At 41.3% G+C, this 26,684-nt stretch overlaps 2 protein-coding genes across 7 annotated transcripts in view; one reads left to right on the forward strand and one right to left on the reverse strand.

Moving 5' to 3' along the window:
• The window catches only part of LOC110984680 (kinesin-like protein KIF25), a 17,553-nt gene extending 10,002 nt beyond the window's left edge, over positions 1-7,551 (reverse strand). The window contains exons 1-7 of one of the 4 annotated variants that reach the window (XM_087146483.1): positions 7,346-7,551; positions 4,549-4,650; positions 3,874-3,939; positions 3,437-3,559; positions 2,570-2,708; positions 1,921-2,024; positions 531-635 (exon numbers count right to left, since the gene is read on the reverse strand). In XM_087146483.1, coding sequence (XP_087002609.1) covers positions 531-635; positions 1,921-2,024; positions 2,570-2,708; positions 3,437-3,559; positions 3,874-3,939; positions 4,549-4,626 — 615 coding nt within the window. In that variant the 5' untranslated portion in view covers positions 4,627-4,650; positions 7,346-7,551. Of the gene's footprint in view, positions 1-530; positions 636-1,920; positions 2,025-2,569; positions 2,709-3,436; positions 3,560-3,873; positions 3,940-4,548; positions 4,651-4,838; positions 5,358-7,342 lie in introns of those variants that run through there. The other 3 variants (XM_087146485.1, XM_087146482.1, XM_087146486.1) reach the window with 3 other exon arrangements.
• Positions 7,552-7,617: 66 nt separating this feature from the next.
• LOC110984677 (mitogen-activated protein kinase kinase kinase 20-like) lies at positions 7,618-26,231 on the forward strand. Of its 3 annotated transcripts, none has more exons than XM_022245086.2 (16): positions 7,618-7,705; positions 8,565-8,779; positions 9,390-9,477; positions 10,068-10,166; positions 11,488-11,582; positions 12,770-12,907; positions 14,090-14,176; positions 14,543-14,672; positions 15,268-15,319; positions 15,748-15,965; positions 17,160-17,368; positions 18,607-18,735; positions 19,965-20,159; positions 20,297-20,537; positions 20,845-21,241; positions 21,949-26,231. In XM_022245086.2, exons 2-16 carry the CDS (start codon positions 8,609-8,611, stop codon positions 22,316-22,318), a joined length of 2,619 nt encoding a protein of 872 aa, XP_022100778.2. In that variant the 5' UTR covers positions 7,618-7,705; positions 8,565-8,608; the 3' UTR covers positions 22,319-26,231. The 3 variants fall into 3 exon arrangements, with proteins under 3 accessions (XP_022100778.2, XP_087002607.1, XP_022100780.2); XM_087146481.1 differs by having other exon boundaries at positions 7,625-7,651; XM_022245088.2 differs by lacking the exons at positions 7,618-7,705; positions 8,565-8,779 and having other exon boundaries at positions 9,410-9,517.
• The last annotated feature ends 453 nt before the right edge of the window (positions 26,232-26,684 follow it).

Genomic DNA, 26,684 nt, shown 5'->3' on the forward strand with positions numbered 1-26,684 from the left:
TGAATGGCTCTTATTTCAGCTGATGTTTTCCTGAGCATAGTAAACCTTGTTAATAAATATATGGGTCTTCTACAAATTAGGGGTCCAATTTTTTTGTGTCCCTATTACATCTAGCATATGATTTTTTAAAGAACGCATTCAGAATGTACTCTCTAATTTTCAAGAGTGATGAATTGATGCAAATTACCTGGCCCATGCACTGTCCCTAAGTACACTGATCACAAGAACCATACTCTAAAAAGCGAGCCAACAATTTACGTGCTTTTAGAAGCCTTTTTAAAAATAGCCATTCACGGCGGAGTTATAAGTTAAGGCTGCAGTGGTTTTTTAAATGAAGTCATATCCAAAGAAGTGTTGTCCTGTGTGAATGAATATCCCAACCACAGTGTAGGTTCAACTTATGAGAAAATAATACTTTGTAAAAACAAAAAAAACAGAAATATAAATGTATAAGGAATTACCCACAATGCAGTTTTATATGAGTACAAAAATGACCTACTGATTGCTATTCGTGATTTACATGTACTTACATCATCGATGATGTGGACCACCTGTTCAGCCATCATCAATGGTCCGGCGTCTCTTGACATGATGGGACGTGACCTACAGTGCACCCTAATGTTACCACGGAGTTCCTTTTCATACAGAAATAATAATGCATATCAGGGTTCTCTGAAATAAAGTTGTATAATTCCAACTCACCACCAGTGTATTGTATAATTCCAACTCACCACCAGTGTGTTGTATAATTCCAACTCACCACCAGTGTATTGTATAATTCCAACTCACCACCAGTGTATTGTATAATTCCAACTCACCACCAGTGTATTGTATAATTCCAACTCACCACCAGTGTGTTGTATAATTCCAACTCACCACCAGTGTATTGTATAATTCCAACTCACCACCAGTGTATTGTATAATTCCAACTCACCACCAGTGTGTTGTATAATTCCAACTCACCACCAGTGTATTGTATAATTCCAACTCACCACCAGTGTATTGTATAATTCCAACTCACCACCAGTGTGTTGTATAATTCCAACTCACCACCAGTGTATTGTATAATTCCAACTCACCACCAGTGTATTGTATAATTCCAACTCACCACCAGTGTATTGTATAATTCCAACTCACCACCAGTGTGTTGTGAAATTCCAACTCACCACCAGTGTGTTGTATAATTCCAACTCACCACCAGTGTATTGTATAATTCCAACTCACCACCAGTGTGTTGTATAATTCCAACTCACCACCAGTGTGTTGTATAATTCCAACTCACCACCAGTGTGTTGTATAATTCCAACTCACCACCAGTGTGTTGTATAATTCCAACTCACCACCAGTGTGTTGTATAATTCCAACTCACCTCCAGTGTGTTGTATAATTCCAACTCACCACCAGTGTGTTGTATAATTCCAACTCACCACCAGTGTGTTGTATAATTCCAACTCACCACCAGTGTGTTGTATAATTCCAACTCACCACCAGTGTGTTGTATAATTCCAACTCACCACCAGTGTGTTGTATAATTCCAACTCACCACCAGTGTATTGTATAATTCCAACTCACCACCAGTGTGTTGTATAATTCCAACTCACCACCAGTGTGTTGTATAATTCCAACTCACCACCAGTGTATTGTATAATTCCAACTCACCACCAGTGTATTGTATAATTCCAACTCACCACCAGTGTGTTGTATAATTCCAACTCACCACCAGTGTGTTGTGTAATTCCAACTCACCACCAGTGTGTTGTATAATTCCAACTCACCACCAGTGTGTTGTATAATTCCAACTCACCACCAGTGTATTGTATAATTCCAACTCACCACCAGTGTGTTGTATAATTCCAACTCACCACCAGTGTGTTGTATAATTCCAACTCACCACCAGTGTGTTGTATAATTCCAACTCACCACCAGTGTGTTGTGTAATTCCCTCCTCCTCTTTTTCTCCTTAGTGTAACGTTGGTCAGCTGTCTTGATCTCCTCTTCGAGCTCGAAAACTTGCTCTCTCAAATCTTGAATTGTAAGAAAATGTGAACTTCTGCAAACTTGTTCACATTCTGACCAAATTAAAGACAGGCTTGATCTCATTTTCTCTGCTTCTGTGTCCCTATTTCTTTGCACCTCTGTGTCCAGGGAATTAAGTCAAGGGCAATTACAGTTGTTTCCTCCAACTTCTTGCATGGGAAAAAGTGAGAAGGAAAACAATGAATTTGATTGAACTGATTTGCAGATTCGTCAATCCATAACTGATTGAGAAATCTTGTCTCAGCAAGCCTTGAGAAAAAAAAAAATTTATATAAAAAAATTAATCTATACCTGCATGTGATAAGTTTGGATCTTAATTAACAATTAGTTTGGTGAATTCAACCCTGGGTCACAAATGACAAACACGGATATATCGCCTGTCAGCATCTTTTTGTATCCTTACATGTAGTTGACAGCAAGAAATCTTTCAGGGGTTTTTACTTGGGCAAGTAAAACCCTGACCACTATGTGCCAGCATCAAGCACATTTGCCAGATTTGTACGGTCATCTGGGTCCATGTTGATTTCCCTACCTTGCATGTCCATATTGTCCGTCACGAGCGACTGACCGAGTCTGGCCACTCTGTCCTGTAGCAACTCCAGGTCGAAGGTCATCTGGCCGGGCACAGACTCCACAAGGTCACGCAGCTGCTGGAGGTCACGCTTGCATTCCTGCAAGAAAAGTTTTTAAATGACAGAAGTAACCAACAGAGAACACTTCTCAAAAACGAGGCATGCATGAAGCCCTTAGGAAAGAAAAGCCAGTTTATTTCATTAAACAATGAAAAAGACTAGAATATGAAACCAAACTTGACATCTGTGTAAAAACGTAACTGTACACAGTTGCAACTTTGAACAAATGTTTGTCTCAAACTCAACGGGCAGTACTTAAGACATATGAAATCAAGAAAAATCATTTAAACAATTCTTGTTGAATGGTGGTGTCATTTTTTCTTGTATCTGGCAGGACTGCATTAGGGCAATTTTTTTCACAACAAATGACAAAACCTTACATCCTTCTGCCAGACAGCAGACGATATTTACATTATGTGGTTGTATTATTAATTACAAATTTTACAATTAACATGACACTATGAGTGTTTTCTAAGTAACAATTTTGCACTCCACATATTAGCTTGTGATGTTGAGGTATCGGCTCATCAGCTGAGAATAGACGCCTTCATACCGGTGACAAATGAAGAGGCTTACAAGGTGATACTGGAACACCACAGGTACCCTTCACTCAGCCTCAAGTTTTGCCAAATTAGATGTACTTGTGTTGAGCTGTTGCTCAATAATAATCTCCCTCTCCTCGTCAAGCACGGACTCCGTGGCAATTTACCAGCCTGATGAGGGCGGCTGAGCACATTCCGCACATATCATTTGCACCCAGCACGCACCTTTACTTTCTGATGCATGTCCTGGCAGGTGCGCCCAATGCGCAGCTGGGAGTCGTCCTCCGCTTCCATCAGTCTCTTCATGTGGCCCATAGCTTTACGGGTGCTGGCCAGCTCTCCCTGAAGCTGGGTTGAAAATCAAGACCAATGGTGACACAAAAAGTCAGTGGCCAGATCCGGCGTTTACAAAACAGGGGGGGTTGACCAAATTGGAGTTGAAACCCAATCATAATGTGAAGGGCATATTATTTGCTCATCGGAATATGATACTGTACTACCAAATCACTACAATACTGTTACACGTGAAGGGCATATTATTTGCTCATCGGAATATGATACTGTACTACCAAATTACTACAATACTGTTACACGTTGGTGTTAGCTTTGTCAGGACAATGAAAGAAACAGTTCAAATGTCACTGCAGACTCCACTGACTCACCTGAGCCAGGCGTAGATACAGCATGGCATTCTCCGTTTCCAAGGCAACAATCCGCTCATCTTTTTGCTGCAAGAAAAGAATCGGGCTCAATTTTCAAACGGAGCAACGTACAGTAAGACGACACACACAAAAGCAGGGTCATCAATTCAACCTTCAATTGGGCATTATGTGTCACTCTTTTCTTAGTTTTTAAATTTTTATTTCATTTAACCTTTTTGATTCACCCAGCAACTGCTGTGCACACTTGGATAAAACATCCATGAATTCTAGAGATGTATGTTCTTTCTTCGGGAAAACTTGATGGAAAATGTGGTACGGTATTCCAGCCGCTCATGCACAAGATGAAGCTTGTCAAAGGTCGTTTGTGATCATCGATGTGCTTGTGCAAAATCAGCCTTTTCTGCATAGCTGTGTGCTGACTAACACACATGCGGCACATATTCAAGCTGGCATGATGTTAGATATTTTTATCCCAAATGACCTTACCTCCATTGAAATACGGAATGAGCTTATTTTGAATGGGTGACATATTTCTGTTTGGTCATTTGTGATACACAGAATTCAGAGCAAATGTCTAGTTCTAACAGCTGCAGTGATGGAAGCACCTTCTATATAAATAGTCCCATGGTCAATGGCAAGTGTCTGTGCCAATCACACATTCTCATTGTCACCCACCTGTAATTTGCGATCGCATTCCTTGATCTTGTCAGGAATGAAATGAGACAGGTCCATTGGGGATGGTTTCTGAGGCATGATGGTGTCTCCAGGCACACGTACCTAAGGAAGAAGTTTAGTTTGCAGTTGGTTGTCGAGACAAGAAGGCCAAGTGTACCATGATTGTTTTCTTGGAAAAACAGCCAAAGAAACGCATAAAGGTATCATACAATACATACACAATGTACAATGTAAAATCCATTCACTTCATGAACATCCTCAAAACGTATCTATGACATTCATTCACCTACATGTAAACAACTCCAACACTTGCCATTCATGCACAAATTTATGCAGGTCCAATGTCTAAGCTATGAAACAGCAGTCTACAATGTTACACGTACACGTATGCACCGCTTATATTGTTCACATACATGTAAGCATTTTTTTCATACATGTAACACTCTGATTTCTCGCAAATGTGACTGCTAGTGAATACTTAATTGTGGTGCGTGCACACTTCATGTAAGTATGCATTGCAATAGGCTGTAAACACTAACTGTAGGCCAAATATTGGCACTGGCAAAAGTCTGGCAGCTGTGAAATGTACATACATGTGCCTAACCAATTAACCACTCCAAAGGGTTGCCATGCTTGTCAAGTTCCTAAGTAAACATGACCCGGCAAAATGCAGACTGAATACACATAGCAGAGAACTGGCGGAGTAACTTATGCTGTGTGTACTGGGCAGACCTCGCTGCGCCGAGGGGACAATATCTCATCAGACCCTCACAGAAAATTTTGTTTTAGGCCCTCAACATGTCATGTACCGAATTATGGAAACAAACATTTGTCCCCATAAAGATTTGGATTTCCCCATAACCCAGTAACAAGTACATGTATAGAGTACATCTGTGATTTTCTTCTAGTGTACCTGCATGCAATGACAAGTGTCTAATTTCAGCTGACTGGGCCTTGAAGTGCTGCATAACCCCAATGGGAATTCTTGATGGCACCATGGCTGGTGTTATCCAAGCTACAATGTACATGTACATGTATACTGATGTACATGTAACAGTCAATCCAATACAAGACCCAATTCACAAAATTAATGGGACCATCTGTTTTTAAGTGTTCGGGATGTACATACACAGTATATAAATACCAGTACAAAGAAAATCTGCCAAAGCATGAATATTGGATCATCCCGTAATTTGAACCTCAGAATTTAACTGGCTTAGGCCCTGCCGGTACATGTAAATTTGATACCGTTACAAACGCCCCTTGCAATGCATTTGGGTTAAACCATGGATCACAGGTACATGTTCTGAGAGTTCAGTATGTAGACAGTGTGTGGAATCCCCCAACATGGTACCACCTACATGTACCTCATCACGGTAAGCTTAGTACATGTACATGTACTTTCCTCATGCAGTATTGTCAAACCTCTTTTTGTTGAAAAACTTCATTTTTTACTACTTCCCAAACCGTACACCATGATGAGCCTTTGGGAACAATATTCATTCTGAAATTCAAAAACAATGGCATCCAGAAATTAGGCACAAAATAGAGGGGCTACATGGAGCACCCTCACAGAGAAGATGTTTGTTATAGTTTTAATGACAATGAGGTAGTAAAGGGTCTACATGTACTCAAGCATCTACCGGTATCACACAGGAACAAAGACCTGTCCTTTGTGAGGGCGCTGTGCAGCCCCTCTATCTATTCAGTCGAGCGTTTCAAAATGACATTGGTGCACTTCAACAAAATTCAGAAAATACTTCTACATGTAAGTTGGAAGTCTTTCCTATTTTTTTTCTTAATATTTTGGAGTATGGGCATTAGGAAAAGTTCATTTTACACTTCAAAAACAAAATTGGAAAATCAGGCCAAAACGAAATATCTGGGGAACTTATATCAACGGGTGCATACATTGCACATTGTACCGGTACATGTATATGTACATATACATGTATAGTAGGCCTACGTACGTACAGGGTACCAATGAACTTGTTCTTCCAACTCCTGAGTCTTGCACTAATTTTGTGTTGCCATCAGCTATTCCATCATGATCTGAATCTGAATCATATACATGTACAAGTAGTTGGCAAGGCATCCATCAGGAAACATCACACTGACATCACACCATCAGAGAACATCTAAGGAAACATCACACTGACATCACACCATCAGAGAATATCTAAGGAAACATCACACCAACCAGCCCCCTGCCTCTAAAACTTGACCTTCTTCCTAACCCCGTATTGTGATGCTGATTAATAAAGTATATGAATAAACATAGTTATTGGCGCAAATAGCCTAAGACACTGAAAGCGCCATTAAAAAACAAAAACAACATCCTTACATGTACATGTACAGAGTGATATACATGTAGTTACAGGATGTAAATGTACATGTACGTGTGCACACAAACCAAAATTCCTCACTGACTGCTAACCCGTGTAATACTGTATACGTTCGCCTTAAGCACAGAATTTTCTGCTACCGTATGCGCCAATATTTTGCTTGCAGCAAGCAGCACCATGAAATTGGGCCCAGATTATGCAGACTGGCATCCAACCCCGGCTAGCCTTACGCTTACTTCATCAAGAACTCTACGTCCTTTTTCACACGGAGTGTGCCTCATCCACAGTATGTGTATGAACATGGAGAAATAAGTCTGCGTCATATTTCTCCATGATGATGGTCATGATGGTAATTGGTATTAACAAGAATGTTGACAAGTGTAAACAGTGTACATGTACATGTAGGTCTATAGTGCAACACGGCGTCCAAAGACAATTTCACTCCAACTTACTTTACAAGATCACATAAGCCTCTGGACGGTCCACAGCAAGATATTTCACACCTCGTACAAAACTATCATACAAAAGTATGATGTACATTACATGTTGGACTGACAATGGAGTTCGGAAAACAACCTTCTCTAATCACTTTCAAGCGGTCCCTTTCGAACACCCTCTCAAGTCTCATTACAAATTACAATCTCACTTTGCGGCAGAAGTTTGTATCACTAACTTTCGATGGAGGGCGTCTTTCATATTAGTTTGCGGCAGGATCGGAATCGGAGGTGTGGAGTAGTAGGAGGGGACGTTGCATGCATGTACATGTAAATATCCTTTGGGAAGTTCTCGTTTAATGTATCTGATTATTACAGGTAAGAACGTGGGGCACACGCGTGTCGGTTATCTGCTCTTGAATTCTGTGTTGTTTGTGCAGTTTTTGCAGTTTTGGTGAATGGTTGCCAAGTGCCAACACTGCAAGAAAAATGCTATGTCTCTGTCATGTCCATTCTGCGGAACCGCGTGTACTTTGTGTACTGTGCGTGCTGGTGTGGGGGCCTAACCGGTGGTCACGCTACTAATACTGTACATGTAGTACGACTTCCGTGCGTCATATGTAGCGTGGCAGGAAGACCTCAATTGGGCCTAATTACTTGTACAACACAGGCCTACTTTATACATAGCGCTTTATAATTTCATTGGTTCAACGTGTTGAAGCTTAATCTGAGTTGCTGTTGATCGATGTCTTGGTTCTTGACACTCACACTGCCTGGCCATGTCGACTGCACCAATGCCATGATGATGGTGTCGCTCTTGTCAGTTGTTTTTCATATCAGGCCAGTTTTAATTTTGTTGTGTTTTTAACCATAGGGTTACTGTCAGGTACCATAGCTCCGTCAGCTCATTTGAAGTTGAATCTTGGACTCAGGAAAATTTCCTATTTCATTAGAAAAATTTTTGTCCAGAAAGTTTTCTTGACTCTCCATAGACTTTATACACAACTGCTGAAGTGGAGACAGAATGGAACATTCTTCCATTTATTTTGAAGGAAAACAACACCAAGTAATGTTAGATTATGCACCTGTTACACAATCAGTCGCATATATTTATGCAACATTGGCATTTAGGGGTTATTTTCAATATTTATCAATTGTTAAAATATTTTTTAACTGGGTCATTTTAGAACAAACATCGAGATGGTCTGTTTTTTCTGATACATTGGTGTATGCATAGAAATGAGGACATCTTGCCTCCCACAATGCCCATGATAATTAGTCATGTCAGCCAATGATGTGGATGTAGGCCCTCTGCTGCTAGAGATTGCCTTTGATGACCTGACGTTCCATGAATGCATCGGTGACGGCACGTTTGGCAGTGTCTACCGAGCCAGGTGGATCTCGCAGGATAAAGAGGTGGCAGTGAAAAAAGTCTTGACCTTGGGGAAAGAGGTAAATGTACAAAGCAGGATTGATATTTGTCAGGATTTTGCCAGATTTCGCGGGATTTTTTCATCACACAATCTCTTTTAAAATCTTGAAAATCCAAAGTTTACCATTAAGGTGTTTTTACATATACATAAAAGCCGATGTACAGTAGAACACAAGAAATGGGTACTTTAAGGGGTGTGTTTGAGCAAACACAAATGTACATGTATGTATATTGTGGAATCTACATGTACTACATGTGTGCTGGGGCACCCTCAAAACCTCTGGGGATTTCGTATTTCATGGATTTTTCATTGTCTTTCAATCTCACCCTGACATAGGCGTGTCATAATACGGGCGTTCCGCAGTAGTGCGCCTCCAAGAATTTGCAACACATTGGCCAATCACAGTGCGAGAAATTTGTCGAACCAATGCACGTTTGAAAAGGGTCAACAAATTTCGCGCCTTGTGATTGGTAGTTCTTATAAATGCAGTTCCTTGTACAGCCCCACTGGTGTGCTATTGTGTTAACAAGCCATTCAGAACAACATCATTAATTTCCAAGGTACCGTGTAAGTGGACATTGTCATGTTTATTGTGAGTGTCAGCATACCGTCTTGTGCTTGATTTGCAGGCTCAAGTTCTCAGCTGCCTGAGCCACCGTAACATCATCCAGTTTTATGGAGCAGTGACTGCTGCCCCTAACTACTGTCTTGTTATCGGTGAGGAACTAAGTTTGAATCGACTCGGTGATCTTAGGAAGTAAGCCAAAAAAGCCATTGAGATTTGCTTGATACGGTTTCCTTTCTAACAGCTTGACAAAAAATTTGTTGAAATTACTTGTTGTCAAAAGAAAACTATTGTCAAATATTTTCAGAGATTTTCGTGAAAGAAAGTTTTATGCATCCCAGAGATGTTTTGATGGAGGTTAGGGCCTACAAAGCAAAAATAGAGAAAGTGCCTGGGTAGTTCCATGTACTAACTCTATCTCTTGGCATGATGCACCGCCAGAGTTTAACTTAAGCTTTGTCCCAAGTTGAGCATTTTTGTAGTATAAATTCTGTTTCATTTGAGTGGTTTGCTTGTCGAGAAGTTCTCGGTTTTGCAGTCTACTTTCAGTGACTATATCTGTACTTGTTTTGGCTTGTTAGTGTCCACTTACTCTAAGTGGAAGCAATGTGGAATAACAAGTGGTCAACGTTTAGCAGGATGACCAGAGGTTAAATACCTGAGCAGATATGCAGATATTGGAGGCTGGTATCCGTTTTTCTTTGCCCATGTTTATAGCAATGTAACATTTAAATTTTTTTAGAATATGCTGGTCTTGGGTCCTTGTACTCCCACCTTGCCGATCCAGCCAACATTGTTGATTTCAAACAGATACTCACTTGGGCAAGGCATGTAGCTTTAGGTAAGTGTTATATTATTTGCACAAAGCCAGAGAGTACACTAACCCTGCCAGATGCTTCTAAGTGCATTCAGATGTGAAAGTCTGATTCATTTTGTTGCTTTGGCAGTCAACAGCAGCTGAATAAACTGCCCACGTTGAGACCATTATTAGTCCCATTGACCGGTGCCAGGGTTGGCTCCTGCGGTGGCTGGCAACCACAGACTCCCAGGCCATTTGCCCTTGGGTGATGGTCAGCCAGTTGGATCTGGTTGCACTGGGCCAGGCAAGCCACTTTGACAGATGATGCAGACTGATTCGTCTGGCAAGGTTCCCAGCCCAAAATATCTTCAATGTTGGAGTGAAACTTACAAAGAAATAATTTCCTCTGCCTGCTTGTTGGAAAACATGATTTTGGAGTTCTGAAACAGATTGATGTACATAGCAAAAACCTGCACCCCTCTAGCCTGCTTGGCAGCCTACTAGGTCTAGAGCAGTTCTCATAATTAATAAAAAAATTCTGTGGATAGCTTTTGTGAGGAAGCCCACCCCTAACTCTTTAAATCCTGCGCTGATATCAAAGCCATATTCTTTTTTGCTAGCCTCAGCTTTTGTTGGCCGTCACCAAGCATTTCTTGCAAAGCAATAGCTGGGCCCCAACTTTCTCAATCGACTCCAAAAAAAACACCTGTCCATTTTGAAGCATCTTGGTACGTAATTAGGCTACCACTTCCTCTGGGCAGGTACACTTTGAAAGATCAGTCGTCATCAATCTTGTGCAATATTTATCAACCAGCCTGTGTTTACTTTAGCACAGTGGCAGCTATGTAGGTACATACGACAAGGCTTTTTATCATATCCTATTCTTCGTGTTGTTGTATTGTCTATTTGTTCAGCGCTACCAGCACAAAATAAAGATTTTTAATCAAGAAGGACTTAAGTACATGTACATGTATTTTACTTGTAACGATTGAAGAGTTTATTTCCAAAATGCGATAAGGGCCACTTTGGTATCATTCAGAATCCTACCCTCTCTCTATTGTCTGCAGTCAGTTTCTACAAATTCAAAGACAGCCACACACAAATTTAATTCGTCAAAGTGAAAAAAGACGTTTAGGGACGTGTAGTACTTTGTTAAAGTTCTTCAGTCTTTGCATAACTGTGGAAAAATTGCATGTTTTTCAAATATCTCATTTTGAAAGTAAACCCTTCAATTTCACTAGATAGCGACTAAAGATTGTTTGAGATCAGGCATAAGACTCGTTCTGTCACTGATAACAAGAAGAAACAATTGTTCTCTTTGAAAAGATCAAACAGACTTCTTTGCCATGTATTTTGTGCACAGGTATGAACTATTTGCATAATGAGGCTGCAGTCAAGGTGATACACAGAGACCTGAAATCAAAGAACTGCGTCATCTGCGAAGGAATGATCGTTAAGGTACATTATTGGGATGCCAGATTTGTTAGAATTAGCTGGTCTTTCCTTCAAACAGATTTAGTCCACTCAGTTCCCAAACCGTGTGCTGCCAGATGTCGGCTGCAGCTCTTGTCATTAAAAATTTGCTAAGCGCAGAAAATATTTGGTTGGGGCAAAAAAAAAGATAGTTCTGCTTCCCCCATGTCACCTGAAAACAGGATACATACATGTAGGTGCATGTAAGTACATGTAGAAGTTTTGTTCACTTGTTTATTTTGATTCATTGTACAGCTGAGAGTCAACCGGTAAAAAATGAGTCTGGTGATTTACACCACATTCAAACTAAAATGGATACACTTTTCTTTGATTCCGATTTCACGTTTTCCCTAATCTCCCCCCCCCCCAAGAAAAGCCAGGTTATTGGCTAAAGTGTCATTCTTATTGTGACTCAACTGACAATATGCTTGGCATATGAATTTGCTCACTGTTTTCTGCTGGGGAGCTCTGCTTTAATTAGGGCCCAGACTTGGCTCAGAGAAAAATGTGAATACAAGTTTATAACATCATCGGGGCCAATTTTCATGATTATTCAGAATTTATAAACGTCGATCACATTGTTAATTTTGCAAGTCTTGGCCAATGGAAAAAGAGAGCTCACTGTCATGACTGCGTTTCGCAATGATTTCTTTTTAGACTAACACATCAAAAGATATGCTCAGTAATAATAAAGATGTTGTGCACCATTACTGGTGCTCAAGGCACTGCATCCCTGTTCATTGGGCCCATGAGCATTTCCCCAGGGAGTTCATGTACATGTACATGTACATACGGCTTGTTTCAGCCATTTCAGTCTCTGCATGTTCCTTGCCATAAACCAACTACAGTAACCCTTTCTGCCCTCACAGGCACTCCATTTATACTCCTGGGTGGAGGTGGGGGTGAAGTGACTCCCCTGAGGTACCAACCCCTGACTCAGCGATTGGGAGCTGCCGACTCTAGCAATTAAGCGTGAATGGGCAATGTCATCCCCATGTTAGTGCATCTTTTCTATTTGTCACCATTGAGGGGGTTACTTTTAGCACAAATCTGCTGGACTACCAAACATCAATGCATTTGGTTTCTCGGTAAAATGAACATCCGATGCTGAATTTTCCAAGTTTCAACTTGTTAACCCAAGCACTTACCCTTTTATCATATGTTGGATGTAGCTGGTTGATTTTGGGGCCTCCCGTTTCCATGGCAGCACCGCGGTGATGACCATGGCAGGTACCTTCCCCTGGATGGCGCCAGAGGTCATCCTGGGCGAGGCAGTCTCTGAGAAGTGTGACACTTTCTCCTATGGAGTGGTGAGTCCCAGAAGTGAAAGAGGACTTTTTCTGTGTCCAAACGACTCCGTCAAGTTCCCTCATTTGGAACTAGGGCCCATGTCACAGCCATTTCCCCAAACTTTGGCTTCATGTTAGAGATTGGCTTCACTTTCTTCAGTGTTGTGCATTTCGTGCCCAGAGTTTGGACTGCACAAGGGTAAGTCCAGAAATTTAGGGGTCCAAAAGTGTGACATGTTTGTGTCCCTGTTACATCTGACCTTTGTTATTTGACATGGAAATATCACCGGAATGAATTTCAAACTATCACTATTTGTTTGGCAGGTAATTTGCATAAATTCATCACTCTTGGAAATTAGAAAATGTGTTCTGAACTTAACAAAATCATATGTCAGATGTGACAGGGACACACAAAAAATGGACCTCTAATTTCTGGAATTACCTACAACATATATTGTTTTTAGGTTCATCGTTTTTAGAGTATTACTTTGTGTTGTTTCGGTTAATTTTGTGTTGATGTTGTAATTCTTGTAATCTTAAAATGTGTAAAACTCTCAGTAATTCAGCCTCTGGCTGCTATTGAGTTTTTTAATAATAAACCAAACCAAACCAAACATGATTAATTTCATTTTGTCAGACACAAACATGAAATTGCCAAATGGAAGAGCTAAACTTGGGCTGTGCCGCAAAGTTGAATATTCAGATTTTTGATCAGTTCTTGAATATTCAGTTAGTTCTTTTCAAAACAGAGTGTTTAGGGGTAAACATAGAAAGAGTAATTGAGAAGTTTGATCTTTTTGGTTGCAAAATTGCATTATAAAAGTTAGTTTCAGGGTTTGCTTAAAGACACTCAATGCACTACTGCTTAACAATAAGGCCAAGAATTTTTTTTTTTACTTTTTGTAGTATGTGGTCTCAGTGGGACTAAGTAAATAAATCACCAACTCAGGCAGAATATCCACCTGTCTCGTGCTTTTAACGGGATGGACCCCTGTCTTGAAACTCAACAAGTTTGGTAGACCACCAGACTAATATGTATAGCTTGTATTTTTTTTGGGGGGGGGAATTTAATGCCACCCAGTATTGGAATATTAGATCAGTTGGTTTGAATTGACTCAACCTTACAAAAATTACTGTAAAATAGGAGTATGGAAGAAAAGCATTCCAATGTCTCTCAATATTTTCCCCTCTTTTTGTCCTCAGGTTCTGTGGGAGCTATTGACCAGAGAGGTACCCTTCAGGGGAGTGGAGGGGTACCAGGTTGCTTGGGCAGTGGTTGAGAAGAATGAGGTGGGTCAGGCAATGTGTAACACGGACTTGTGTAAATGTTCTTGTGTAACGGAAGAAAAATATACCAATGTGTTCCTGTGAACAGACAACCATTGCCGTCCTGGGCTCGCACCCAGGTGTTCCCGGTTCAGTGCTTTCAGTTAATTGTATCAACCTGCTGCTCTGCAAGGCAAATGGGCACAGTCATTAGCTCAGGAGCAGCCTGTGATGGACTAGCTTTCCATCCTGGGGGCATAGAAATATTCTGGGTTGTTTCATGAGACATGGCCACTGGAAGAACAGTTGTCTTATTGCTGTTCTGGCTACTCTAGTAAAATAAATTGAAGAAATGAATAACCTTTAACCTTGCCTGTGGTTTGCCGTTAGAGGTTGACCATACCGAGCTCGTGCCCTGACAAGCTGGCAGACCTGATCCGGCCCTGCTGGGAGACGGATCCCAAGAGTCGACCTGCCTTCAAGGATATCCTCAAGACGCTGGATTGCCTGATTGAAGACAGTAAGGAGAGAGCTTTGATGAGATAGAGCTGGGGGACGGGAGGGTTCCATGATGCTAGTCTCCAGGAGAATGGCATAACCAGAGCTATAAAGAGAGAGAGTAGCGCCAACTTCAGACTTTGGAACCACAATGTCCGTTGATTATGCGCGCAGTCCAGCATGCAGCTATTGTGTGCTAATTGTCCATGTGCACTGGTACATAATCCACCACTACGGTTCCAACAATGGAGACATTCATGTCACCACTCTCTATATGATTAGCTCCGGACTTTAATAGCAGTTTCTCAAGATGATCCATATGATTTCAAGTCATGAATTTTAGAGTTTCTGGAGGAAGCTTTTCAGTATACACTGTATGTATTCATTCAAAAGAAACAAATGTAGAAAAATACTTAATTAGCGATAGAGCTGAGCAACATTATAAGTGCATTTTGAAATCAGTAAGCACTTAACATGCACTTAATAACATTAACGTGTGATTTGTCACCCTGAAACTCAGTGCGCTCAGTTGCACACACAAACCCATCCAGCGTTCAACCGCTTCATGTTATTGTTGTAGTAATGAGACAATCTCACTGACTTCTCTTTCCACACAGAACCCTTGTCAGAAGAGACAGGAACGTTCCTCATGCAGAAGGAAAAATGGAAGTAAGTAACAAGGATTCCCTGAACAACTAGAATTGTCTAAAAGTTGTACAACGATTTTGTTGTACCATTCTACGTTGTACGTGTGTGGACTTTTTCACTGCAGGTCACTGCAGTGAAAAAGGGTCTTTTCTTTCCTTTTGTCCATGCATTTTCATGAGTAAATTTGTGACCTTGAATTCTGGTGGGATTTAGGTACCAAAGGGCAAAGGTCACTTCAAAGCTAAACTATGGCCATGCCCGACTACCTGCTGCATTTTGAATATGAATAAAAAACTTATCGGTGGTTGTGGCTGTAGCCGTTTCCAGAAGAGTTGCTTGTAAGTTGAAGCTGCAGCCAGGACATTTAGACATGGTCTGCGAAGCCCTCTCATGCCATATTGCAAACAGTACCAAATGGCTGACAAGTTTCATCAAATTTTCATGGAAAGAACTGAGATTGATGAGATGATGACCAGGCTACGTCAGATGGAACGACAGCTGAAAGACAAGGAGAACAAGTTGGACTCACGAGAGAGCCGCTTGCGTCACCTGGAGGATGCCCTCGCCAGCCAGATGGTCGTTCCCTTCGGTGCCGATTCGGCACATGATGCCAACCACTGGAGTGAGCAGGAAGTTTACTTATGGGTTCTGCAGCTCCAAGCTAAAGGTGAAATTTTTTCTCTGAGGACATTCACAATGCTTTTGTCGTATCAGCCTCCTATTAGTCTGTGCACAGAACTAATTTGTACTAGTTTTATGAACTGTCTAATGGAATATGTCAGCTGTGAATGTGTAGTTAAACAAAAACTAAAAAACTTTGTTTGCTATAATTAATTTTAACTAGTCATCATATTTACCATGTCGTAAAGTCGTTTGACCGCAGAACTTATTGGCAGATTCATGAAAACTAACAGGACTGCCAATTTTTTTGCCATCAAATCAAATCATGATCCAGCCGTGTTTGACTGAGAGCAAAGGAAATTATGCAACACCTCACAATTCTGGGCTCTCTCGGGCATCAATGGAGGTTACCTGTCAGATTAGAGTAGCTACCAGACAGTCATTCGTGTGGGTGTAAACGTCCATTAAATGAAATTGTGAATTTTTAAGAATTTTGAAAACGGAAAATCTTGAAAATCGCCCGTATGTTGGCACTGCATTTTTAAAAGCACCCGGCAGGAAATGGTTAACACATTTCAACTGGAGCACATTTTGCTGCAAATGTTTCATGACATCAAGTTTGCTTCACTTTCACATTCACCTGAACCAGCCCGTAGACTTGTCTTTACTCTTGTATTTGTGACTGACCCATTTGAAAGCCACTTGTTGCTGGCTGAAGTCGCAAGATTAAATCTAGAAGCAACTTCATATATCCAACCGATAATTTGAACATTTCAAGCAGTGGAAACTCTGTAATTATGGAGGGCTTATAAACTCATTTGCCAAAAGGGATTTCCTTTCCATCAGCACAATTTGAGCCACGTTTTTCAAGAGGCCATGGAAGTGTACCCAAGAAATGATGAATCAGCTTGGAGGCTGTAGCAGTGTACTTTGTGCTTACGACATCATTGATTGAGTCTGTGAATTAAAAACATTGTGGAACAGTATTCACTGTAGGGGTTGCAGTGAAAGGAAGGGGCAACTGCCTCTTTGGAAAAACAGGAGGGGAAAATAGGCAATGTAAAGGAAAGAAGGAAAGAAAGAAACGGGAAAAAAGGAAGAAAGGGGATGAAAATTACCAAAGTACCTTAGAATCCCCCCCCTGTTTTCTGATAATGAGTGCCCCCCCCCCTCTGAAAGAATCACTGCTCATGCTGTTCATGGTCTGAAACACTGCCAAATCACACCGGACTCATTCCAGGCCACCAGCGGAGCGATCTGGCCCAGTACGCCAACCTCATGCTAGAGCACAACATCACGGGGCGCCGGCTCTTCTTGCTGTCTATGGACGACCTCCTGGCCCTGGGCATCAAGTCCCTGGGCCACCGCAAAGACCTACAGATGGAGATCCACAAGCTCACCCTGGACAACTACCGACTGCAGCATTTCCCCCCGCTGTCCAGCTTAAAGGTGAGGTGTCTGACACCGGGGGCACGGATGGCCAGGAAATTTCATCAACTCCATCGCAACTTCAATTTGACTTGGAGTTGGTGATTTTGATGTAACCGGTCCTAGCTTTGATGAGCTAAAGTTTGACTACTCATTATAGGTGCAATGTGTTGCAAGTGCATTTGGCAACATGGCCTTAAATGATGAAACCTCCAATAAGTTGAGGATTCAAGCGTTGTCAGGTTATTCAATACATACTTCATTCACATTAACCCCTTTTCGGCGGGAATTTCTTTCCGAAAGCCGACTCCAAGAATTCCAGCCTCGCTTGGCCACAAAGGCCACCTGCTAAACCGCAAATTCTCGGTTTGTGGCCCAGCGTGCTCTGCACGCTTTGAATTACACGGTGAAAAGGCTGATTGTTAGGTGGCATGCGACTCTACTCAAGCTTCCATATTCCCGTTGTCTCTTTTCAAAGTGGGGACTATTGTGAAGCTGGTGATTATGATGCAAATTCGGTCTTTTCATTTCTGGGCTACACACAAAGACCAATACCATATACACAAGAGCCAGGGTCTGCCTTCTTTCACCGTGTTTGCTCGAGCGTGGGCCGAGAGTAATAGCTGAAAAGCGGGCTGAGGATCTCAATTTTTATGGCGTGTTTTTACGCGTCCCGGCGTGAAGGGGTTAAACTGATGTTTGATCACATTGTTAATTGAACTTCAGAAATAAAGTGAGAGACAGTGTGTTTAAACAGGACTGGAACGGGAGCTGATCTTAGACAAGTACTGAAATCATTGTTGCAACTAAATTTTGAAGAATAATTGACATATCCATAGTTGGTGAATTCGAATGCATTGTAGATTTTTAGACCTTGTTTATTTGAATTTTGCACCCAGTTGTTGATGCCAAAGAGACATTCTTTGTTTGTTTTGTTACATCACAATATGGCTTTGGAAAGACTTGCTTTGAAAATCAAAATTACATGAAACCCATCATGAATTCTCGAAATTATTTTAGAGTTGCTGTCATAAGTTGAGTTACAATGGATCATGTAGCTCAATGGAGTCAACCGCTGGACATTTAAAACTCACTGAGAAAATGAGAAAGCAAACATTGCAAACTTGGTTGGTGTAACGACATCACTTTACATAGAATACTCCATTTTGTCACCTTCGTCCGTGAATACTAGGGGAAAATGAAAGCCACAAGCGTATGTTAATTTTTTTTTTCTTTTCCATCTGCCCATGATCCAACAGAGTATTCCTTCAATATCGGCTAAACCAGCCAAATCAGACAACAGTAAAACATTGTCAGAAAATCAGCCAAAGACTTTCCACCTGACGCTAGTATTTGGCAACCACTGCAGACAGGGTGCAGAAGCAGAGGTTGGTGTCTGTCTTCGATTCATTCATATCTTGAGATTATAGAAACCCTTCCAATGAAATATAATCGAGAGGCCTTCCAAGCAAACATATGCAGTCAGCTCACCAGACAGTGTGCTGTATTGTTAAATCTTATTCAGTTGTTATTAGTTCCTGGAATGAAACGAGGATTCCTCAGGAGCGCCCTAGACATTGTCTTAACTTGTAAGCCAAAAGAAACCTGTAGAGAGGAGACAATGAGAAGCATAAAATATATTTGAGGTGGGATGAAAATCCCAGAAGAATATTTGGGATAAAACCCACAAAATGGTTAGGGACAGGGACTCAATCCATACGTGGATAGAGCCGGGTATCGAACCTGGCCCACAGAGGTGAAAGGCAAAGAAAGACCCACTGCGCCGACCTGACTCCCAGTTTGTCCCTCATCACACACGTAGCATGGATGCATCTCTTGTTGTGCATCAGTGTAGAGTTTGTCGTAAAGTGTTAATTATCACAGTTTGACTTGCCTCTATGCACACTCAACTCTCAGTATTACAAGTTTGCTTGAACCAGCCAAATGACTCTCTTATAGCCAGAACTTTGTCATAAAAGCATTGGCAAATTAAAAAAAGGTATCAAGGGTTTTGGTTCTCTTTTGGACCCTCTGAATTTGTTGTTTAAAACATTATGTTGTTATTGAAGAGTTACGTCAATCTATAGTCCAGTATATTCACGCAAACCCAAGCCTGACTGGATTGAAAGAGTGAATAACGTTGCACATGTGTCATCTGTGTTTGTTATAAAAGAAATTTAGCCACAAATTGCCAGGACATAAAAGTTGCTTTTGTAAAGAGAGTGCCAATTTTGAGTTCTTCTTACCACTGGTAAGAGTAATGACTGAAAGAATGTTGGTTATTTCAAAGCAAACATGTACACAGTGTGAAATATCAGCATGGGTGATAACAGTTTGTAGAGACAGCAAGGCATATACATGTATATTTGAATTTTTATATTTTTTATAGTACTAAATTGATTTCAATTTTTAATCGTTACATTGCACAGTGCTCTTAGGTAATTTTTTTTATGGGGGGCACTTTATAAAAATTCTATATTATCAGTGATTATTATTATTATTATATGCATGTACATCCATTCATACTGGAAGCCTCTCTACTCTGAAAGAATTTAGGAAAATTTGATAGGGTTTGGATTTTATGAGTTTTTCGGCATCTGTTGTCTCATTCTCAAAGGAATTCAAGTGGAAGGTGTATGTGGAGACAGACTGCGATGACGATTCATTGTGCTGCATCAAAGAGGTGACGTTGGCTGTGGTCAATGACCCAGCAGCCAAGGAGAGCCTGAGACACCCTCCATATGTCATGACAAAATGGAGGGTCAGTAAGCGGGGAGCTGACGTGAGCGTGGAGTGCACGGTCACATATCGGGTAGGTACAGACCTCCCTCAAAAATACCCTGAATTTTTTCAGCAAAATCCTTTCTTCACTATTACAACTAAATAGAGGGGAGTTTCTTAACTATCCGTCCAACCACACAATGTTCCATGATAACTATTATGCTGCAGGATTCTATTAAGAAGCCCAAATCGACCCGCCACATCCACAAAGTCTCTTGTGGCGACAAGAGCCAGCCGTCGGAGAGGAAGATTAAGCTGACGGGGACACTGCCTGCTAGGGCCAACAGCCCTTACCCATCGTCTTGTGACTCAGGCAGCGAGAATACGGGGAGTCTAGGTACATTGCAGGGGGCGTGGCTGACAAGGAGGCTACCAAATAGTGTAGATCCGGGGCTGTACGAGAGCATAGGTAGGCCCTAAGATTATACTCTGAAAGAAGAAAACTTGAACTTTAATTTTACAGAAAAAAGGGATTCTAACCTAAGACTCAAAAACATCTACATGTATTTGTACATGCATGTTTGGAATTTTGTACACTTTTGACACATTTGGTAAATTTGACAACTTTGACACTTAAATTTTTGACACTTGAGACACTTTTGGCATATCTATCTTTTGCCCTAGCCCTTGTGCCGTTCATGTCAAATGAAAACATTACTTTTTCAGGCCCTGAGCTTCGTACATCTGACAATAATTGACTGTGTCTCATCTGACAGATAAGAAGCCAGGTATTTGGTCTGGTGTCGTGGCAGGTAAGGTCACGCCCACAGCAGTAAAAGCCACGCCCACAGCAGTCAAAGCCACGCCCACCCCGTCACCGACATCCGTTAACCCCAGACACGAGGGTTTCAGCTTTGCCCCTCCGGTCGATCCAAACACCCCTCCTCCCCAGTGGCCTGTCCGGAGGCACACTTCCACAGGCACACCCCCGACGCTGCCACTGGGCACCAAGCTGGCATTTGCAGCAAACCCCGCCTCTGAGCAAGTGGGGGGGAGATCGCAGTTGGACTCGGACGACGATTCCTCCAGTGCAGGGTACAGGACGGCCAACTCCACCCTGTCTACCCCCTCACCGGAAGTCCGGATGCTGAGGGCAGGGCATCACCTAGACAGGTAAGTGTGTCGGAGGGAGAAAGGCTCAAGTGTGCATATGACCTACAAAAGAGATCCTTAGTGAGTTCATTTTGGAGAAGCAGTGGTCAAGAACCAGGCAACTTAGCAAACCCACAACCTCTTGCTACCAATTGCATATGTCTTAACCCAAAAATAGCTGGGTTTTCGTGGACTGTCTCACAAGGGGTATGGATTTCCAACCTCCCGAGAATTGTGGCCATTGGCCAACTACTTTCATTATAAATACATCAGTGAGTTTTCAAAACAATCAGAGAATTTTATTCTTTGGGTTTCTTATGGTTCACACCCTCCCTTGCGTCAGGTCAGATGCATGGAGCAGGTCCGTTGGCAAGGTTTATAGTTTGGGGCATCCAGTCTTTGACAATGGGCAAGAACTCAAAACGGCATGAAAGTTGCAACTTCCATAAAATTTGTGTCTCAACGACTGTCAGACACCTTGAGAAACTTAAGGCTTTACACGGAAGAAGTGCATTGCCTTGATATTGGAGAAAAAATTGAGAGGGGTGCAGAATCCCTCCTAATCATCAATCCAGTCGCAGTCAATTGGCCAGTTCAAATCTTCTGTTCCTTTTTTTATCAAGCTCTCAGAAGGCACACAATGGTCCATACATCATTATCAAAGGGCAAATTAACATCTTCCTCATGTACTGTTCCGTCAACAGTTTATTAACATCCTCTTTCAACAGAAGCCCGAGTAAATCTAGCACCAGTGGAGACCCCACGCCTCCCCCCAGCTCCTCCTCCCCAGGGATGAGCGACCAGAGGTGGCTCTATCCCCGCCCCCGATCTGGCTCGGGCGGTTCTCACCTGGTCGGTGTCCAGCGGGAGGTACACCGGCAACGGCTGCCCAGCCCATCCTCGCGTAGGCAGCGGAGATCCGGCGGCGTGGTGAGCTGCAGCCAGAACCCCAGGATCACTGAATGGGGCCGGGATACCGGGGAAATCAATGCAAAGAGCGGGGCCCAATCTAAGGTCACCGATGGAGGTCAGTCAGGGTCAGAGAGAGGATATAAGAGAAACAGTTGGGGAGGTCAATCCTCAAATGGGAAGTTTTGAATTTGTGCCAGAAAAGGAAATGTGACCCTGTCTGCATAAGTCATGAAAGCATTGCCACATATAAGGATCATATATTACGATATGATTTCTATGTGCATTTACAGTTGTGTGAGTAATTGTGGATAGCCATTGTCAGAGAAAAATGTTCCAAAGTATGTTTAATCAGACAAAAATACAAAGTGCTTTCACTCCACATTGATGTACTGTATATTTTCACATTGGCCCCAGAGAGCCGTTTGCACAGAATTTATACAACTCTTCTCATTGAAACGTCTTCATTGCATCCCTCTATTAAGTGACATTGCCACAACAGTGGACCAACATCAGCTCACAGTCTACCAAGTAGTGTCCATAACCGCTGCCTTGGGCTGTGTACTCCCTAGGGAACTGAGATTGTTTCAAGAATGATTACAGGCCTGATGAGCGGAGGTAATAATGATGTCAGTGCATTGAGACTGTGTGTGAAATGTGCAATACAGGGCGAGCCTCCACCCAAAAAAACTAACCCACAAGTAACATTGATTTTTCTCCCAAAGTAATTGTCAGGAATTGTTGGTTTAGGTATCAAATCAAAGCTTGATTTTCAAATCGTACAACTTCATTTAAATCTGATTATGAGTTGCAGAGATATTTTCAATACTGGCGATTCACAATACAGGGCTCCACCAAGAGTTTGTCACAGACAGGCCACTTTCAAGCTACGGTCTACACGCTTCAGCGATGAAACGGAGGTTGGTATGTAACTTAGGGACATTAGATCGAGTCATTCCCTTCACCTCTCAAAACTTTCATTTTGACTACCTGACACTCATTCACAATAGGCAATTTCGAATTTCAACCAAGACAAACAATTAGGAAAAATTAAAGTTTCCCATGCACAGGGCAGTTAACAAATGAGACTTTGTCAACAATGAATATCCCATAATGCCCTTTGAAAAGGCCTCTCCATGACAACCTCTTGGTGGCGCGCTACACTGTGAATCGCCTGTATTATGTAGCACAACTCACCTTTTATTCTGTCCAATGGATGCTTATACAGTTGATCTTGCCTGTGGATGCAGTCACTGAATTCAAATCCCAAATTATCACACAACTGTTTGGGTGCGTTACTCTGTAAATTTGAAAATTATGCCTTTTTCAGAAGGCACTGGTTTTAATTGATTTTGTAGTTACAGAGTTAAATGAAGTTGTTTCAGAGAAAGCAACTTCGGTTGAGCCTGTGCTATTTTCAAGATGTATTTTTTTTTGTTTTGTTTTGTTATATGAGCCTGTGCTAGTTACGTCCCAATTTCTAACAAGGTGCTGATCTACATGCATCTGTAAACATAAACGACTTTGAACTAATTCAGGATCCTGTTTGCTTGTTGGTGGTTTTAACATAATAGAACCCTGTTCTGCACCAAGAAGTTCAATATCTGCTCTTTGCAGGCCTTTCCAATGGTCCATGTGTTAACGCATATTATTCAAGAGCTTAAAACATAGCGTTTTGATTGTTGTGGTAAATCTCATTGGACAGAACAAAGATGCACTAATCATGGTTATCTACACAATATATCAAATTTAAATGAAGTCTTCAGACTTGAAAAAAACATTGAAGCTCCAATTTGATACCAAAAACAACAATACTGACATTTATTTTTAGAGGAATATAAATGCTATTTTGAGTGCCTTTTTTTAGGGGGGGTCACCCTGTATAAGAACGCTCCTTCATTACCTCCTTGGACTTGTCAGATATTGTGAGTGCGTGCTGCACCATTCAGAACCAGCCATGCAAGAGATGTATGTATGTATGTATGTATGTACATGTTCAGAGTTGGAAAAGTTTGGTAGTTGAACCCAAAACCCACCCATGTCAGACAAACATTGTTCGATCTTACACATCCTCCATGAAGCTCTCACCTAAAACTTTTTCAATCTTGCATCTCCACAGTATTAACTACATATTTTGTGTGTCAGTGTCACTGGACATTTTTTAATACTTTTTTTTAGCTTCACAGTGTGTGTTGGGAAACTGTTGCCAGATTATGTTTCTCCACGTTCAGCCTTTTCAGTGTGGAATTTGCAAAGACAGTTGCCTCAACGAATGTGTTACGCTGGTAAAGTTTCTGATGCCTTCAGCTACTGTTTTTGTTATGGGGGGTGTTTGTTTATTTTTTTCCTGGTTTTTCCTATGAATACAAAGCTGAAAGTAATTTTTTATAAACTTAACACAGAGGCAATAAGCTTTGTCCTAAATTTCATTTGACTTCTTTTTTTTCTGCGGGGGGGGTGGTTGTGTGTACATATTTGTGTGTGTTATGTTAATTTTTTAAATATTAATCTAGAGGCAGGCCTCTACATTTCTCTTTAAGTTTGAAACTTTGTAGTGGAGAGTTGATTTGCAGGAAGCAGCATTAAATAAAACCTCACGAAGTGCCCGTGCTTGGCTGAAGTTGAATAGATTTTTGCCACAATTTTGGAAAGCAACTAAACTTTTAATGAGGAAAACAGCATGTTCTACAATTGGTTTGGTTTTCAAATTGACACTCTCCTACTGTTTGTTAATTGAAGTAATGTAAGTTTCCCACTGCGGACCTTTTCAGAGGGTGCAATTCGTCTTTGCTTAAGCTCAAAATTCATCCGTTGCTTAAAAGCCAATGAACTTGAAAATTTATTTATGAAGTTGCTACATCCAGGAGCATCGGAATAAGTACTTTAAGAACACCATATCTGTCTTTCTTGATTGGGCCATGAAGTGCAATTTGCTAGAATTGAAAACTTAAACCTCTGTTTGCTCAAAGAAGGAAGCGAGACAGTTTGCTCTAGGTTTTATTGGTAATTGTCTGCCTTTATCTCACGAAATTAAGATTCATTACTGATGTGGGGCAGTATATGGCATTTGAGGAAGTCCTCAATTACAGACAGAGACAAACTGGAACACAGATTAGCATCTTTGACAAATTTTTAGTGGAGGTGTTGATAAGTTTGCATTTTCTTGGACCGTGAGTGCATGTTTTAAGTTGACACTGCAAGATGTATGGCCGAGACAAAAGTCGACACAGAAATAAGCAATTCCTCTTAAGCCACACAATGCATCATACTCGTAAGACGTTGGTTTCGAATTGCCTTCCACTCATTCCCAGGCAATTGTCAATCAAAATCTTACATTTATCGTGAAAATAACGACAGTGCAGTCTTCTTGTATGGAAAAATGGTTTGGATGGATCAACTCGACAGGATCCGTTTAATGTTGGCCAAAATAAAACACCGTTTGTAAAACGACAATGTGTAATTCACTACTTAATTAACAGGCCGATTGCGCCCGCTAAATCACGTTACCTGTAGTGGGTATCAACCCCATATCAACGTGTGTTTTGAGTATTCACAAACAAAGCCAATTCACAGTAGGGACCCCAGCCCATCAGTAGTCCGAGTATGGTACATACAGTCAGCTTTATGATTTGAAAAAATGATACTTATGAAGCACTTTGCTTTTGGTGGGCGCGGTGTTTGTTGACATTTAAAACCCACTGTAGGTCACATGACTTTAAGCGGGTGCAATCGTTCTATTCAAAATGTCCGTAGCGTTGTATGTATGAGGGATACATTGTAATCGTGTAACTATTTTCACATGTGCATAATGAATTGTACAAAGATATTAAATACTTACAGCATGACAACCGTTGACTGAACGGAGTGACCATTGTGTAATATATAAAATAACTGTATGGCGATATCACGAAGCAGAATCTGTCCGAAGGGTAGAATTCTTCGAGAATAATACTGCTTGAGCCCAAACGTCAACCACTCCTAACTTTACAATAGGCCTGTCATACGTTTGCTTATATAGAAAGATTTAAACAAATGGTGTAAGCCTTGAACGAGAGATTGAGAATAAAGTTCACTGAGGTTCTTTGTAACAATTTGTACCTTGGTCTAGACTCCAACTGTGGACATATTGTTGCTTGCGTACGTGAGTTTTAAGGCCGATGCATACCTGCAGGCGAATTGCGAAAGCGAAGCAAATTTGACGTCGCAAAAAATTTGCAGTGAAATTTCGCTGGAGTGGAAATGTGTTCAGCTGGTGCGAATTCACAAGGCGAATATTTGATCAGACGTAACAAATTCGTGCGAAGTATGAACTAGCCTTCACACAGAAATGGAATAAATTGTAAACACCTGCATTTGTTGTTTTGCATCATGCGCGGCCCCAGGGGTGGCGTCGGCCCCAGGGGTGGCGTCCACCCCTCCCTTCTGAGACAAGAAAGGTTTAAAAACTGAGAAAAATGATAAAAAATTAACTAATGTGTACAAACGTAATTACACCAATACCATTGTAAACAATCATGTCATGTTATGTTTCATCATTGGTTCTACTTGTCTGCAA

Source organism: Acanthaster planci, linkage group LG15, assembly GCF_054643075.1.
Source record: "Acanthaster planci isolate LZ-2023a linkage group LG15, COTS_SCS, whole genome shotgun sequence".
In the NCBI taxonomy this organism is placed as follows: Eukaryota; Metazoa; Echinodermata; class Asteroidea; order Valvatida; family Acanthasteridae; genus Acanthaster; species Acanthaster planci.